Consider the following 14,682-nt stretch of genomic DNA (forward strand, 5'->3'; position numbering starts at 1 on the left):
AGGCGTTCACTTTTACGCTTTCAGTTTTGTTACCTCCCGTAAGCCAACAAGAATTTCCACCGGAGCATACCAGACATACAAATAATAATAATTTGAAAGATAACAGTCATAGAGCTTTTGCTGCACCACACAGGTTGACAATACAGGTGTATTTTCAATATGAAAGGACAACTATAATCCAATAACACAATACAGAGTGACAGTCCTAATGAGTACATTATTTTGTTTCACCACTATAACTGAATCAAAAACAAGTTCTAAATACTGGCTCCTGAGTTTTTTAGTACAATGTGGAATGAAACTGCTGAGACACTGGATCTGCTCTGAACCCTGTTTGCCAGCGCCACACTGAGACTTTAAAGCTCCGCAGGTCTGCTGTTGTTTACTGCTGATTCCTGCTCCAGCAGATGATCAAGACACAGCACAAGAGAAGCTTTCCCGCATATCTCTGTGTTTCCGTACATCACCTCTTCAGTAGCTTGCCAATCCAATGGCACTAACAAAAAATAGAGACAGAATTTCTCCAGAGTTTGTCCTAAATGTTATTTGGCTGTATTTTTTGAAGCAGAACAAAATGAGTTTTCTTTTTTTTTTTTCTTTCTTCTTTTTTTTTTTTTTTTTTTGATATCCAATCTTGCCAACTTCCAGCATCCGGTGAAGCTGTGAGAAGCAGAGAGCCCATTTCACCAAACATGGAGCGAGACAACATATCTCCTTTCCAATCACAGAGTAGCACTCCAGCTGCTGACACTCCTGTCATCTTTCCGGATAAAGAAGGAAATTACACGGGAGTCCTGCTGTGGCCTTAGCTGGAGACCAATCATTAGAAGGTCAGACTTGATGCTGATCCTCATCAAGCTGTGACAGGTGATCTGACTGGCAGTAATACTGGATTCCATACAGCTAAATGGAAGACAGCCTTTGACTACAGCAGCTCAGGCTTGCATTATTTACAAAGATAATTTAAAGCACAAATCTGTAATGGCTGAATGTACAGTATTGGATATGCCAGGGGACCTATTAGGAGATAGAGCATGGTTTCCCCTCTCTTATCTGCTTGTGCAGGAAGTGTTTGTAGTGTTTTCAAGAGATATGGGATGGGGTGTTTCCATTAACCTTTACTGCCCTCCCTCAGGTTTCCCTGGCCCATTACACATACAGCATAACATTCCATAAAAGCAACTGTAGCCTCTGATGAATCAGCTTTGATCAATACCTTAATATAAATCCACTGACCAACTCATCCAACTATAGCTGCTGCATATCCACCAGTACGTGCAGGAGAAATATCACAGTCTTAGTCTTCAGTGAGGCAAGATGTAAAATTAAGCCATCACACTCTCAGAGGGCAGGCACACTTCATTCTCAGGCTCTGTCTTCAAGCTCCATGGAGACCAATCTCAAGGTGAATTAACTGTCCTTGAATTATTGATGTTTCACTCTGAGTCACCACCATGCCAGTTTGATGACTCCTCAAAGAGCCAGTAAACCTCTCACCAATGAGGCCAGTAAACCCTGCACACTCCACAGGTCAGGTTATCTCCCTCAGGGTCACGATAACGACCACTAACTCCTTTCAAACTGGGAAATGAGATCCAGTGATTGGTAAAATATCAGTTCCAGATGCATTAAGCTGCACAGCACAGCTCCAATCTGCTGCTGAGAGGAGAGCAGGTACCAAAAGGGCAATGGTCTTTTAAATTAATCATGGACTACTGAGTGCGGCAGTGACAGTGACTTGAAGAGCAAGCAAGCACTGAATGGATAAACACAGTTCCTGTCATTTATCCGTAGCACGTGAGTTCCTTTTTATTGCCCAGACTGACAATTTTGCTGCTCACTCAAACGGCTTCTGTACTGACATGTGACTGCTGGGGATGTGAAGAGCGCTGCATCGGGAGGCCTCATTCGCTCAGCACTCATTCGCTGACGGTTCCTCAGTGGGGAAACGCTTTGATGATGAAATTATGTGAAATGTGCTGCTGTGGTCCTCCTTCCTCTACTATCTGCAATGAGCAAGGCCTGCACTCCGACGGCTGTGAGAAACTGACAGGCTTTAATCAGTCGGTCATGTAAATGTGTGTCATATTTGTCTCCACTGATTCTTCTGCAGCTCAAACATTTGAAAATTCAAATTACTACAGTCAAACAACATCAGGGTATTTTGTAATGTTTAACTGTTGGGAAATCCCCAACTCATATCAACACAACAATGTGACAGTTTCAATGTTTCAGGTTACATCATCACATCCATATGTACATATCTATATACAGTATAAACGCATAGGGACATGATTTTAGTCTTTCTTGCTTCAGTTTGATTTATTTTTTGTCATGTAGGGGTGAGTATCATGGTCTCTTCTGGTCCAGAGGTGGGTGGGCTAGGACACATTATGTGATCACAACTGGTCAAATAATAAATTCAAGTCAAACAATGTGTGTTACTTCCTAATGTTGTCACTGGGTAGTGTGAATACTACAGAAATGTCATTAAGGATGTGTTCATGTAAAGACATAAACACACAGATAGTAATCAAATGATACCCTAAACTGTATCATTATGAGTTTTTGTATTTTTTAAATCACAGGTTGGTCAAGTTTAGTTAGTTATCATTAAGGTAATACCAACAGATGTTGGCATTTACACACAACAGGTGATTGATGGTGAAGGAGACGAGTACGAGAGGAGAAGAGCTCTCCTTACATGGATTTGCAGTTCAACTCGTTGAGTGATTATACAGAGAGTTTAAAGTTAATAACTTTTGATGTATTTCTTATGCAGATAATTGAAAAATAAGTCAGCATTATTGGCCTTCATTCCAACGCTTGCACTGTTCACCAGCCTACCAAGATGAAGGAGCTTGTGGCCATTTTGACAGTGATGATGATGTCATCACTGCTGTGGACCAATAGGTGTGCAGTGCTGACTTGGCGTGACGCATGCTGGGCTTAACAACTGTGTAGGTTTTCTACAATGAGTTAGATATATTTAAAGAATTGTGTGAACAACTGGTAAAAGGCAAACACCATGAGATCAGCTGTTGTTATGAGCTCATTCGCACTAATGCCCAGAATGTGTCCATCTTGACTGGTGTCTTTTTAAACTCCCCCCCAGCAATCACCGGCAGTTCACATTGACCATCGAGTCAGGTGAAGCCGATCTCAAACGCACCTACTTTTCTCAGTCAGTGCTGACTTGCAATTTTCCATTACCCAAAACAGAAACATCATCAAAGTTATTAACTACAAACTTTCTGCACAATTGCACAAAGACTTGAACTTATCAATCGACCCTCATATTGCTCTTTACTCTTTATAGCATTTTAAAAACCCATAATGAGTTACTTTAGTTTGAACTCTGTTGAATGTCTGCCTGACCCGACAGTGGTACATATTAATTTGAGTACAACCTGCCTGAGGGTATTTTCATGAAATTTTCGTAGGATATTGATATTCATATGATGAATCCCAAGGTGCGCTTCAATAATCGTTTTCCATGCTCTCCTTCACTTCCCCCTGTGCACTTGAAATTACACAGCACCATTTAGTGGATTTTTTAAAATGGAACACACTTGGCCTCATCTGTAGACTCGACTATTCAGTGATGAACTAGCTGTTTGCCTGTCTGCGCAGTTCAGTTACTTCATCTTACAATTCAATTCATGTCAATAAGGAGACTGCATTTCAGCTAATCACTGCAATATGTCAACATAAAGTGAGTTCATCGGTGTCTTTAGTGATGATGAAAAGTCAGAGTGGTCTAACCCACAGAAAAAACTATGTATGAATGTTGGATGGCATGCAAGGCTTGACTCTTGCTCCCTCGCAAAAGCCCATCCAGTACTAGCAAAAGCTCCCTTGCTAGTACTGGATGGGCTGGGAAGGGGAAGCCACTACCGAACTGCACTGCTCATGTTTTTAGTGACCTCCTGACCTTTTACCCACTCTCACTATCCACGAACACAAGGAAAAGCAAAGTCCATCAGCAAATTAATGCACCCCAGAGAAGGAAGCCCTTTCCACTTTGAAAACACCTCGAACTGTCCTCAGTTATCATCTTTAGATAATAATGTCAAAAAAGGCATTTCATAATATTATTGGTTGATATTGGTTGAATGCTCCAGATAAAATAATCAAATCAAACATTCTTTCTTTTTAACGAATGCTCAAGAGTGAAATAACTGCCAAACAACTTTAAGTGTCCTTGGGTTTGGTGGTGTCCAACAAGCCAATCATGAAACATTATGAGTGGTTAAAAAGTTTAATTACATAATATTTAGTAACTTTGTAACAGGCCTGAGTGAAGTGGTTCAGGCTAAATGAGTGCAGTCACAACCTTAAGTGCATCTGAAGCTTTATGCAATTCTATTACTTAATTTCCAAAATAAAATGGAGTCTGTAGTTGAGAGGAACAATAGTAAAGAACGGATCATTTTGCAGAGGTAGTATTGAAATCTACATTCAGAGTTAAGTGCAGACATTGAATTGCGTTATGATGAGGTGGCCTGTTTCAGAAAAGACTGATGACTGCCTGTTAACATCCATGGCTTCTGTGCTTGCAGTGAATGATTAATGTGATATAATAAAAGCATTTACACTTCCAGCATCTAAGAAATGTAGGTGTTTAGTGACTGCACTAACCACATACTAAGTAGCTACAACACTTAACACTATTCACAATTTTCAGTAATTAATACAGTCACTTACAGGCCTCCCTTTGCACTCAACAGATCACATGCCATATGGTCCTGACCAATCCAATACAACTACATGATGCATATTATCGATGTTGCTTGAAAGCCTCTGCGGGTCTCATATTTACAGTTAGATTATCATCATGTCAGCAAGGCGACCTCCTCTGCTGTTAATCCTTTCCAACAGAAACCCAGAGGATCAAACAGAACCTCTGAATGAAAACAAACAACAACAGACAGAACTAAAACAGGGCCTTGTAGCACAGTGGTTTCCTTTCCCCAGAAAGGAGTGGAAGGAAGAAGCGCTGTCATGCTCTCAGCTCGCACTGAAACAGGGAGTCAGGCACAGCTGTCCTGACAGATCCCCTGTTTGATCAACTGAATGGAAAGAGATCAAGCAGCATATTTCAGCATCACTACAATTACTTGGCCCAAGTTTCTGATATTGCTGTTTTGCAGAATACCAATGAGAATACCGTGAGAGAGGGGAGAACACTTTCCAGTTGTTTATTCCTCCACAAAATAAGCATCAAAGATCATTGTGCATGACATATTATATTATTGATATTCAGGCTCAATGTAGGGCCACCATAATTTCCCATCTAGAGACAGTTGCTGTCGTGAAATGGTGATTCACAACGGCCTGTATTCTCCATTACCTATCAGCACAAAGGTGGGGTGGATGGAGGTTGGTGAGATTAAAGTCCAAAGAGGGAGAAGGAAGCAATTGTTGATGCCGTTCACATTAGGTCATTAGGATGAGGAATGGTCTTGATATTTAACAACGCCGCAACGTGTCACGCATATGAGAGCGGGGGAGGGTTATCTGTCCGACAATATGAGTGAGAGCCCAAGAAGAGGAAAATTATTTTTTTCACACTGCAGCTGTTGCAGGGTTGGTCTACATGGCTCCCTATGAAGTAAATGACTGCAGTGTTATCATGCAAAGAAGAGTGTTATTTTCCAGTTTCACACCTAAGCGGGGATAAGCAAATTAAAACATATTATTCGGGAAGGTGGAGCGTGAGCACAGCAGGGAATAAGATGAGAAATAGGATCACTTTTTACTGCACAAAAGAATGATTTCATTGAGACTCTCCAGGTCACTGAATCCAGTGAGCCTTTCTGGTTGAAAAGGGGATTGGAGTAAATTAACAAACCTGACTGGTTTAAATTGAGTCAAAGACCAGCAGAGATGGAGGGCTGACAGATAATCTGGCTTTGTGCCACAGTAAACATTTGGGACAGTAGGCAGATCATAGTTGAACAGAATTAGACAAGGTTGCCAAAACTCTGTGTGGGTTCAAATGGGATTATTCGCTTAATCCCCTTGATCTTCATACACCGATAAGCATCCATAATCCCTCACCACACTAGGATTAAAAAAAAAAGAGCATGAAAAGTGCAACTGGCTAATTCAAAAGGACACCAGAGTACCTAGTGTGGTTCTCAGAGAGAAAAAGTGAGGAGCTGCTGTTTGTGTTGAAAGCAGGTAGCTACAGGCAACCTGTGCTAAGCTCTTTGAAGCTTTGTTAGAATCAGCACAAAGCAAGTAAATAGGGCAAAAGAAATGTGGTGCGGAAAAAAGTCAGATGGATAAACATAACAACCAAGAGAGAAAAATGTGTTCACTTTCTCAACAACGTGCAAGTCATGAGACTACATTATCACCAACACACCATCCTTTGTTTTCTTTTGTTGCAGTCATGTTGTGTAAACTACAGTATTGAGCGAAATTCACTGGATACCTAAAGTTTCCCACTCATACACAACGACCATTATCACAACCTCAACAAGTGAAACTACTCCAGTTTTTCATTTGAATTGTCTCCCTCTCCTGTGCTCCCTAATCATGACCACTAAATATGAAATATGAATAAATTGTCACTATATTCTATTTTTTAAGTGTGTAGTGATGCAACGAGATTGTTGTTGACATTTTGATTACATAAATTACAGCACAGCCTTTAATCACTGTAACAATGTTTGAATTATTGAGATTCCAAATAAATGAGGCTTTCATCAACCACCTGCAAGCTAAAAATTGCTGGTTTTGACAGAGGGAGAGAGGATTAGAAGAACTTGTCAATCAAAAAGAAACTTTCTCTCTCTTTCTAAAGACAGAAATTACCCAAAGTCATGACAGTGAGTTCACTTCCTTCCTTGTGTTTTCTCCTGCCAACAAGAAAAACCTCTAGAGGACATAACGATTTCAATTCCCCCTCCCCCTCCGGCAAGAACAGAACATCCCTCTCTATCTAAGGCCAAGAGAAATGCCTGGTTCTCTTTGTGATTACACATATGGCGTAAATTACATTTATCCCACTTTCCCCACTGCAGGTACAGCCAGTTCTCCTCTCCTTCATCCCCGAGGCCACGGCACCTTTAGCCCCCCCTCACCTGGCGTTGAGAGGCAAATAATGGAATTCAGATGGTGTTACACTGGGTCGCCCTGACCCCCTCTGCAGTGGCTACAGCTGACTACGGATTGTAATCAGCCTGTCGACGGATCGTTTTCAGCTGCTGAATAGATTAACAATGTGGGAGTGTTAAACTGGGACAGCAGAGCGCTCAATCAGACGCTTTAAGGACGCTTTCTCACCTTTCCAGCACACGACAGCCTGAGGCTATGACAGATATGAAAACTGTCTGCTCGGTGCAAAACATATCAGGTATGCTTATCTGCTGTGTAAAAACCTCCGCTGCCCTTGCTGGCTCTTGCACCTGAGGCCTCCATTATTATTGTGAAGCCAAGAATCTATTGCCTTATTATCTGCAGAGCTTTAAAAACCAGACCTTTAACAACCACAGTATATATAAAATGAAGCGCTTCTTTTCATGCCAGGAAAAAAGGGGAGATTTTTTGATTTTGTGTGACGATGAAGTCCTTGGAGAGTCGTAAACAGAACAATTCAGAGTGGGAAGGCAAGGTGAAAAAAAATAGTTTGCTACAAAGACTGTGCTGCTGAGAGGGGAGGTGTTTTGCCTCTTATGGAACGAAAACTGTACCTAATAAATCCATTTCATCGGACAAAAAGGGTTCTTGTACAATCAGCACAGTTGGGGTTTTCCACACCGAAGCAGGAATACACATTATTAGAGAGAGACCCTTGTTAGTGCTCAGCCTTGGAGCCCAAATTGGCATTTAGCGAGGCAGCAGAATGCTCTAATTGTGTGTGATGTCCCGAGGCAGAGGATGCTGATTACTGTAAGCCGTCTAAAACACTGCACCTCCCAGTTAAGTAATACAGGCAAACACTAAGCTCAGCGGGCAAAGAAACACTGTACCTGCCCCCCTCTCTCCATTTACAGTGCTACTTAAGAGTACTTAGATCAGTTATTATTTCAGTTTCACCAAAAAATGAACTTCTCTCACTCCCACTCATTATTCAAATCTGCAGTTTTTTTTTTTAACATCTCAGAGGAACTGCTGCTGTGTAGCCCCGAGTCAGTCAGCCAACTACATTAACCAACAACTTTAAAAGAGCTGAGTCTCTGAAGTCGAGATGAGACAAGCGATGCCCCCTGTTCCATTTTCTTTCTCAGTAAACTTCTGGTGAGTCATACAGCTCTGCTGTTTGACACAGCAGTTTAACATCTTGGCAATGTATTTGACCTTTTTATGTACATTTCGATTGTTGATTCTGATTATTGTGTGGTGATGCATTTTTGAATTAGGTCTTCCAACTGGATTTGGTCGCAGTAGCCTACCAGTTATAGCAGTGTGTATGGAGGTGCACTGACAGCAACACTCAGCATTTAACAAGTTTTTGATTGTGTCTTTTTTTGTCTTTCTTAAATGAAAAACACAAGATCAAAAAAGTAAAGAGGACAAATAGAGTGCTTGTCTCCTCTAACATTAGCTGCAGATATTAGTATGTCTGGCTGCTAACAAGGAGCTGGCATCATTAATCCATTGTGTAACTTTGTGGGGTTGCAAGATACATTAAAAATAAGCCCCAGTCATAGCCAGCACCGAAGCTGCCGTATCAGAGTTTAGAGTAACATCAGCAGCATTGTCCTGCTCTTCAGCGCTATGTTTTCTGCCTGGGACATGAACCCTAGCCTCAGTTTTAATAGCATGATATGAAGTACATAGCTTTAGGATTCTTGTTTTAAAACAAATCAGCCAAAGACATGATCATTTTTTTTAAATTACAATGAATTTTGATAGTGAATCTGCTAATATAATCACTGTAAACTGCTAATACAAGTGTAGCGACATTAACTGTGGGGATGTGGGACTTAGTGAATGGTCAATTATAAACTTAACTGTTTCACTAAAATGTTTCCTTACACAATGGAAGATGAATTTTCTGAGTCTGTGATTATACTGAGGCAGAGTGAGGATTTTTAGCATAATGGGGTCTGATCAGCTATACAATACATCTCATGCATGTGCAACTTAAACGTATAAAATGTAGTCTCAACAACAACACCAGAAACCGCGGCTCAAATAACAGTTGAATCAACACCTCTGATTTCACAGATGTAGTATTTCTGCACTGGATTGCATTACACTGTACCGATGTCGCTGTATTAAATACTTTGTCTAAAACTTGATTATAGTGAGCAAAAAGAATCTGTAAAGATGAATGAGAGCAGATACAACATTAAAAGAATGTCGAGTCCTCAGTGGAAGCACAAGGACGAGATCTTGAGGGAGTATAATAATAAATATTACACATTTATACTATAATACCAGAATTGCAATCTTGCATTTCATAACTGAAACAGTTTTTCAGACGTCTTAAATTTTGACTTGTTTTGGCAGAGAGCTGAATCAGTCAATTAAATCAATCATGATGAGAGCAGAACCAAGCTTCATTGTACAAAAAAAAAAACAACCTAATTATCATTCATCACTCTGCTCACTGTTTATCATTCAACATGTGGTGTGAGCAGTCATCATTCATAAGATGTGCACCGGCCAACGTGTCAATCAAAGCGTAATCTTAAAAAGTCAGTGCTGACTGTTCTGACTTTATGTTCCCTGAGGCCTCGTCACACAGCTGAACGTGACAGACCCACTTTGGAGCCGTTTGGAGCTCCGGTCTGCACCAATAGAGGGAGATGGACTTTATGTTTTCTTTTCTCTCAAGACTTTCTGCTGCTCTATTGATGTATAAATAAAGCAGCAGAACAAAAAAGTGCCCAGCAAATATATTACTTGACAGCAATTATTTAGAACAGGCAGAATTATTATCATCAGAAAGCAGGTTGGACATTAACGTGGGCTGTGAACTTAAACTTCCCACACCAGAGAAACAAATGATTTACAGAAAAGATTTTGATCAAGCATCAGCTCTGCTTTTATCAAATCTGGCATGTTTTAAATTATTTCTTTATCAAAATAAGTGAGAATGAATTCAATGGAAAATTTATCAGTTTAAGTACACTTTAATCTTCTCCGTTTTTTATCACTTAATTTTTGACTTCCACCTCTGGGCTCACTTAAATCTAATCTCTGCTCGGCCTTTTGACTTTAAAGTTTTGAATTCAAAGTATTACTGTGGTGCAGCCTCTGTTGAACTGTAAAGACACATTTCAACAGTTTGTGGTGAAGGCTTAAAGAAAATACAGAAAAGTACGCTGTCACACTGATAACAGAGGCAAAGGCAGAAAATCAATATTACATTAAACTGCCATGGTATCTCAACATCCAAGGTACATCTAGCAGTGCATGAATTTAACTTCATCTTCATATAAATGAACTAAATTGTAGTTATGTTGTGTATAAGCTTAATGTATCAGATGACAAACATTACCATCTGCTTATTTTATGAATGGAGCTCATATCTTTCCTCATCACTGTAAGCAGAGATAGGCACAGACAAGTTCTGTAGCTCTCTTTTATAAGAGCTAGAAAATGAATGACACATGAAACACACAAGTTGCTTACTGTACCTTGCAATTGAGTAAACATTTTTGTTAAACTTCTTACTCAGTTACCACTCTAATATGCAGCACTGCAGAGACACTGAAAGAAAAAATTATTCCTTTTGATGATTGTTTGGTTCCCACAGGTGGGACACAGTTGAGGTGAGCCTTTGATGTGAGCTATGGCTCAAAATGTATTCAATTCAGCTTGCATGTCTTTATATATACATATTATTTTCTACATTTCTATGATTCCCTTTACTCCCTGTGCTCCCATGGGTGCAGCCAGCACACCCACGACAGTCACTGTGGTTTTGCTTAGAGTTCATTTCCTGCAGCAGGAGGGCACAGTCACAGTAGGCTAATGGGTTTAACATGTTAATGTTGTGCTGCGTTCATATGCTCTAGTGTGTGGTATAATTCACCATACCAACAGAAAAGGTTATTGCCATTTGTATAATGAACTCTATTATCATGTTACCTACACAGCCATATTGTAGTTCCTTCCCACAGGCAATACTCATAATCACAGCCATGAGAGCTGCGTGACAGCCAACATGTTTTTCAGTAAAAGATGTCATTCACCTCCATCAGTCAATCATTTAGTTTTGCATTTCCTCTGTAAGCAATAACTTTGATACATGCCTCTCATTAAAACCACATTATAAACAGAAAGGATTTGTACCGCTGTGTCAGTTCAGCGCTTCATATCTCACATTCCCTCCACCGGCACAGGTTTCCGTCTTGATAAAATCGCATGGGAAAAGCCACACATTTCATCATTATCCCCAAGATGAATAAGTCTGTGGAAATCTGCTCAGAAGCGAACGACAGAAGATTACACTTGTCCCCGTGTGCGCAGCATATACAAGTTCAGAAATAATGAAGGGAAATCATTGAGCCAAGTGTGTGTTGCAGGATATGTTTATGCTTATTTGAGGGGAAAGAGCATGTGTGTATGCACAATGTGCTCATCACAATGTGTGAACAAGGAATCTGACAAAATATTTGGTGCACATACACCCAACAGTTCACTCTAAAATTCAACCTCTCAAAGTAAATAATTTGTTTGGAGGTTAAAACTTGATTTTTTAACACTTGTCAAAAATAATGACCAAGTTAGATTTGGGATAAGGTGTCATGGTAAGACTACAGGGAGTGAATGTAAGTCACTATAATGTTCGAGCTCATTTCTGCAATCTTACATGAATATATACAACTAGTTTGCATTGGCAAATACATTCTGAAGGCAGCATCATACAGCTCAGATTACACATTTATTGATCAACACAGCAACTTGCCAACACAGCTCCTAGCAACTAAAGCCTGATTTGTGTTTTTATTTTTATATTTAGGGAACACAAAGCACCTGGTATAAGGTGGTTAAATACTGAAAAAATGAACACTGGCTTTGACGTGACACTGGAACATTATCTGGTTCAATACCTAAACAAAACAATGATTTTTCCCCAACCTTAACCAAGTGCAATGGGTGACATGGACCCTGGTCTCCAGTGTCTCCCAATGTTCTGAGCCCAAACTCCTCCCTATGATTTCAGTGCAGTATAGGGATGTCACACATTGGTTTAAATGTGATCTACATGATGTATACATTTGGTCACACTAAGGATAAACAAAACCACTAAGGGTTAAGACTACTGGATCTATTGGATTTCAAATTATTTCTTCGGGGGTGTCAGGGTTCAGGCAGCCTGTAGCAGTTATGCCTAAGTTTAAGGTGAGACTACAATTTTTCAGTACAATGTTCTCACAAGCTTAGTAAGAAACATTTGTGTGTGTGTGCGTGTGTGTGTGTGTGCTTGATGAAGAAGGGAGTGATAGGGTGGGAGAAGGAGAGCGAGTGAGAGGTTTGAGGGAACAAAAGAAATTGAGAACACAAGGAGGAGAAAGGGGGTCACGACAGAAAAAAAAAGGAATCTGGTGGATGGAAGGAGGGAGAATAAATGAGAGATGAAGTGTGGAAAATAGGGAAAAGGGTGCTGATGTGCTTCTTAAGCAGGTCATTGGAAGCAGTGTGCCCTGGGAGGGCTTGTTTAAGCATGGCTAACAGATTTCCTCAGTCCCAGTGGAAGCCGTTCCTCAAAGCTGCGGTCCAGCGGGGCACTGTCACATCAGGATGCATGACAAGGAAATGGGGCACATAGCCGTTAAAAACAAATTCTGAGCTATCGTCTATCAGGAACAGAAAATCAACAGGAACCTATATTTTTCCTGTGTTTGTGAATTGCTGCTGCCTGACATAAAAAGCTGCTGGGCCAGTTAGTAGCAAAACAAATGAACATTTTCATTTTCATTTCCTCAGATTGTAAACTCTGGTCTGTAACGACAACCGTATCATCATCATCATCATCATCATCATCATCACTACCACCCTCTGTTGCAGCTAAATTTGGTGTTGCATCAGTGCAGAGTCTCAGCAGTGATCAAGGTGCCCTGCTGAAGCTGCAGAATCAATACTTTTGTCCATCGTGTCTGCCTGGGGCTCCAGAGCCTCCTGCCAGTCTCTGATGTGGGGTGTGAAGCCTAGTTTACAGCACAGTGGTGAACACAGTCTCTTGATCCTGCTCATCCTCTTATTCAGCACTGAAGGGCACCGAGCTCTATAATCCACCACCACCAGTCCCTGGCAGAGTTCATGGTCGACACCAAAGCCCTGCTGTTCGCACAAAATCTCCACTGCCGGGGCCAGGACATACATACTGCGCTTCACAGCCTCACAGCCTCGCAAACACGGGCTTCATAGTTTGTCAAAACCTCCTTTCTCTCTCAAGGAGGACACACATAGCTCAAAGAGCCACATATAGGATCTGACTTCAATCCACTCTCAATGCTAGAGCGCCTCCCTAATGACAGTAATTGCATTGAGGAAGCCCCTGGTCGTGTTCAATTACCCATTCCCGTTCCAAGCACACGGGTCTAATCTTGCAGTGTAATGTACGATACAGATGGCTCTAGAAGGCAGATATATTCATCACCGCCTCATCTTTGCTGGAACGTCTGAAATCCTGCAGGAGAGTCACGTCACATTTGAATGGGCTGAGAGGTGCCACTGAGTTTTCATTATCTGATAGCATCTGAAAACTCGTGTTTGTGAAGTTAAAATTGTTCTATTTGTCTCCTTGAAAGGATAAGGAAAGTTTAAAAAAAAAAACCTATTCCCGTCGCTGAGTGGCTCTTACCCTTGCCACATGCTTATGCTAAATACGCAATAAAATGAATACTCACCCCAAAGGTTTCTCCAGCCGACTGGCAGGTGAGCCCACAATCTCTCCCAGTGTACAGTGGACCTGTCCCAGGAAGTCCTGCCATGAGGGGGGGGGGGGGGGGCATAAAGTGGGATGGAGAAAGACGCAGATTGGGACAAAGGAAGGGGGCGTTCAGATGGATGGATCATGGGTGTGGTGGGGTGGGGTAACAAGGAGAGTCGGTGAGGAGTTAAGCATTGTTATAAGCATTGTACGGTTATAAATTAGTACATCTGAGGCAGACACGTACGTTAAAGTCGGGTGGCTTCCCGGGGTGGAGAAGAAGAAGGAGGAGGAGGAGGAAAAGAGAGAGACCAGGCGGCAGCAGTGACACAACAGAGCATATCATGGAACAGAAGGCACACGACTCAAATACCAGACTGTCATCAACCAAGTGCAAGAAAGAAGAGCAAAAGTGGATATGTGAAAGAGCAGATAGGCAGAATGGGAACAGCAGAGGGTGAAGAGTCGTAGAGTCTCAGAGGAAGAGAGGAAAGTGAAAGAGTACAAGAGAGGAAAAAGCAACAAAGGCATGTCTCCAGAGCATGGACCACAGCGCAAAAACATAACAACAACAGCCTCACAGTGATGGATGTATAGTTAATGATGATAATTTTGGTAGTATGCAAACCAAGTGCTGCAAATATATTCTTTATGTGCCTGTGCGGTATGAGTAGGACTTAATTTATCAAAGCTTTTAGCATAAATGACGACACAACATACATTCACCTTAAATGAACTGTTTACCTGAATGTATGTCCTGTAATAAAACACTGTCCCTTTCAGACAAAGCTTCCATTTAAAATAAATGTGTATTGTTTTTATTAAGATTATGCTTGTCT

The 14,682-nt window shown here is 41.1% G+C and overlaps 1 protein-coding gene across 2 annotated transcripts in view; it reads right to left on the reverse strand.

The window, feature by feature from the left end:
- Positions 1 to 14,682, reverse strand: part of cpne5a (copine Va) — a 69,803-nt gene that overhangs the window by 36,430 nt on the left and 18,691 nt on the right. The window contains exons 6-7 of one of the 2 annotated variants that reach the window (XM_018666101.2): positions 14,091 to 14,105; positions 13,821 to 13,897 (exon numbers count right to left, since the gene is read on the reverse strand). In XM_018666101.2, coding sequence (XP_018521617.1) covers positions 13,821 to 13,897; positions 14,091 to 14,105 — 92 coding nt within the window. The remainder of the gene's footprint in view (positions 1 to 13,820; positions 13,898 to 14,090; positions 14,106 to 14,682) is intronic. The other variant, XM_018666102.2, reaches the window with a different exon arrangement.

This window comes from Lates calcarifer, linkage group LG6 (genome assembly GCF_001640805.2).
Source record: "Lates calcarifer isolate ASB-BC8 linkage group LG6, TLL_Latcal_v3, whole genome shotgun sequence".
NCBI classification, from domain to species: domain Eukaryota; kingdom Metazoa; phylum Chordata; class Actinopteri; family Centropomidae; genus Lates; species Lates calcarifer.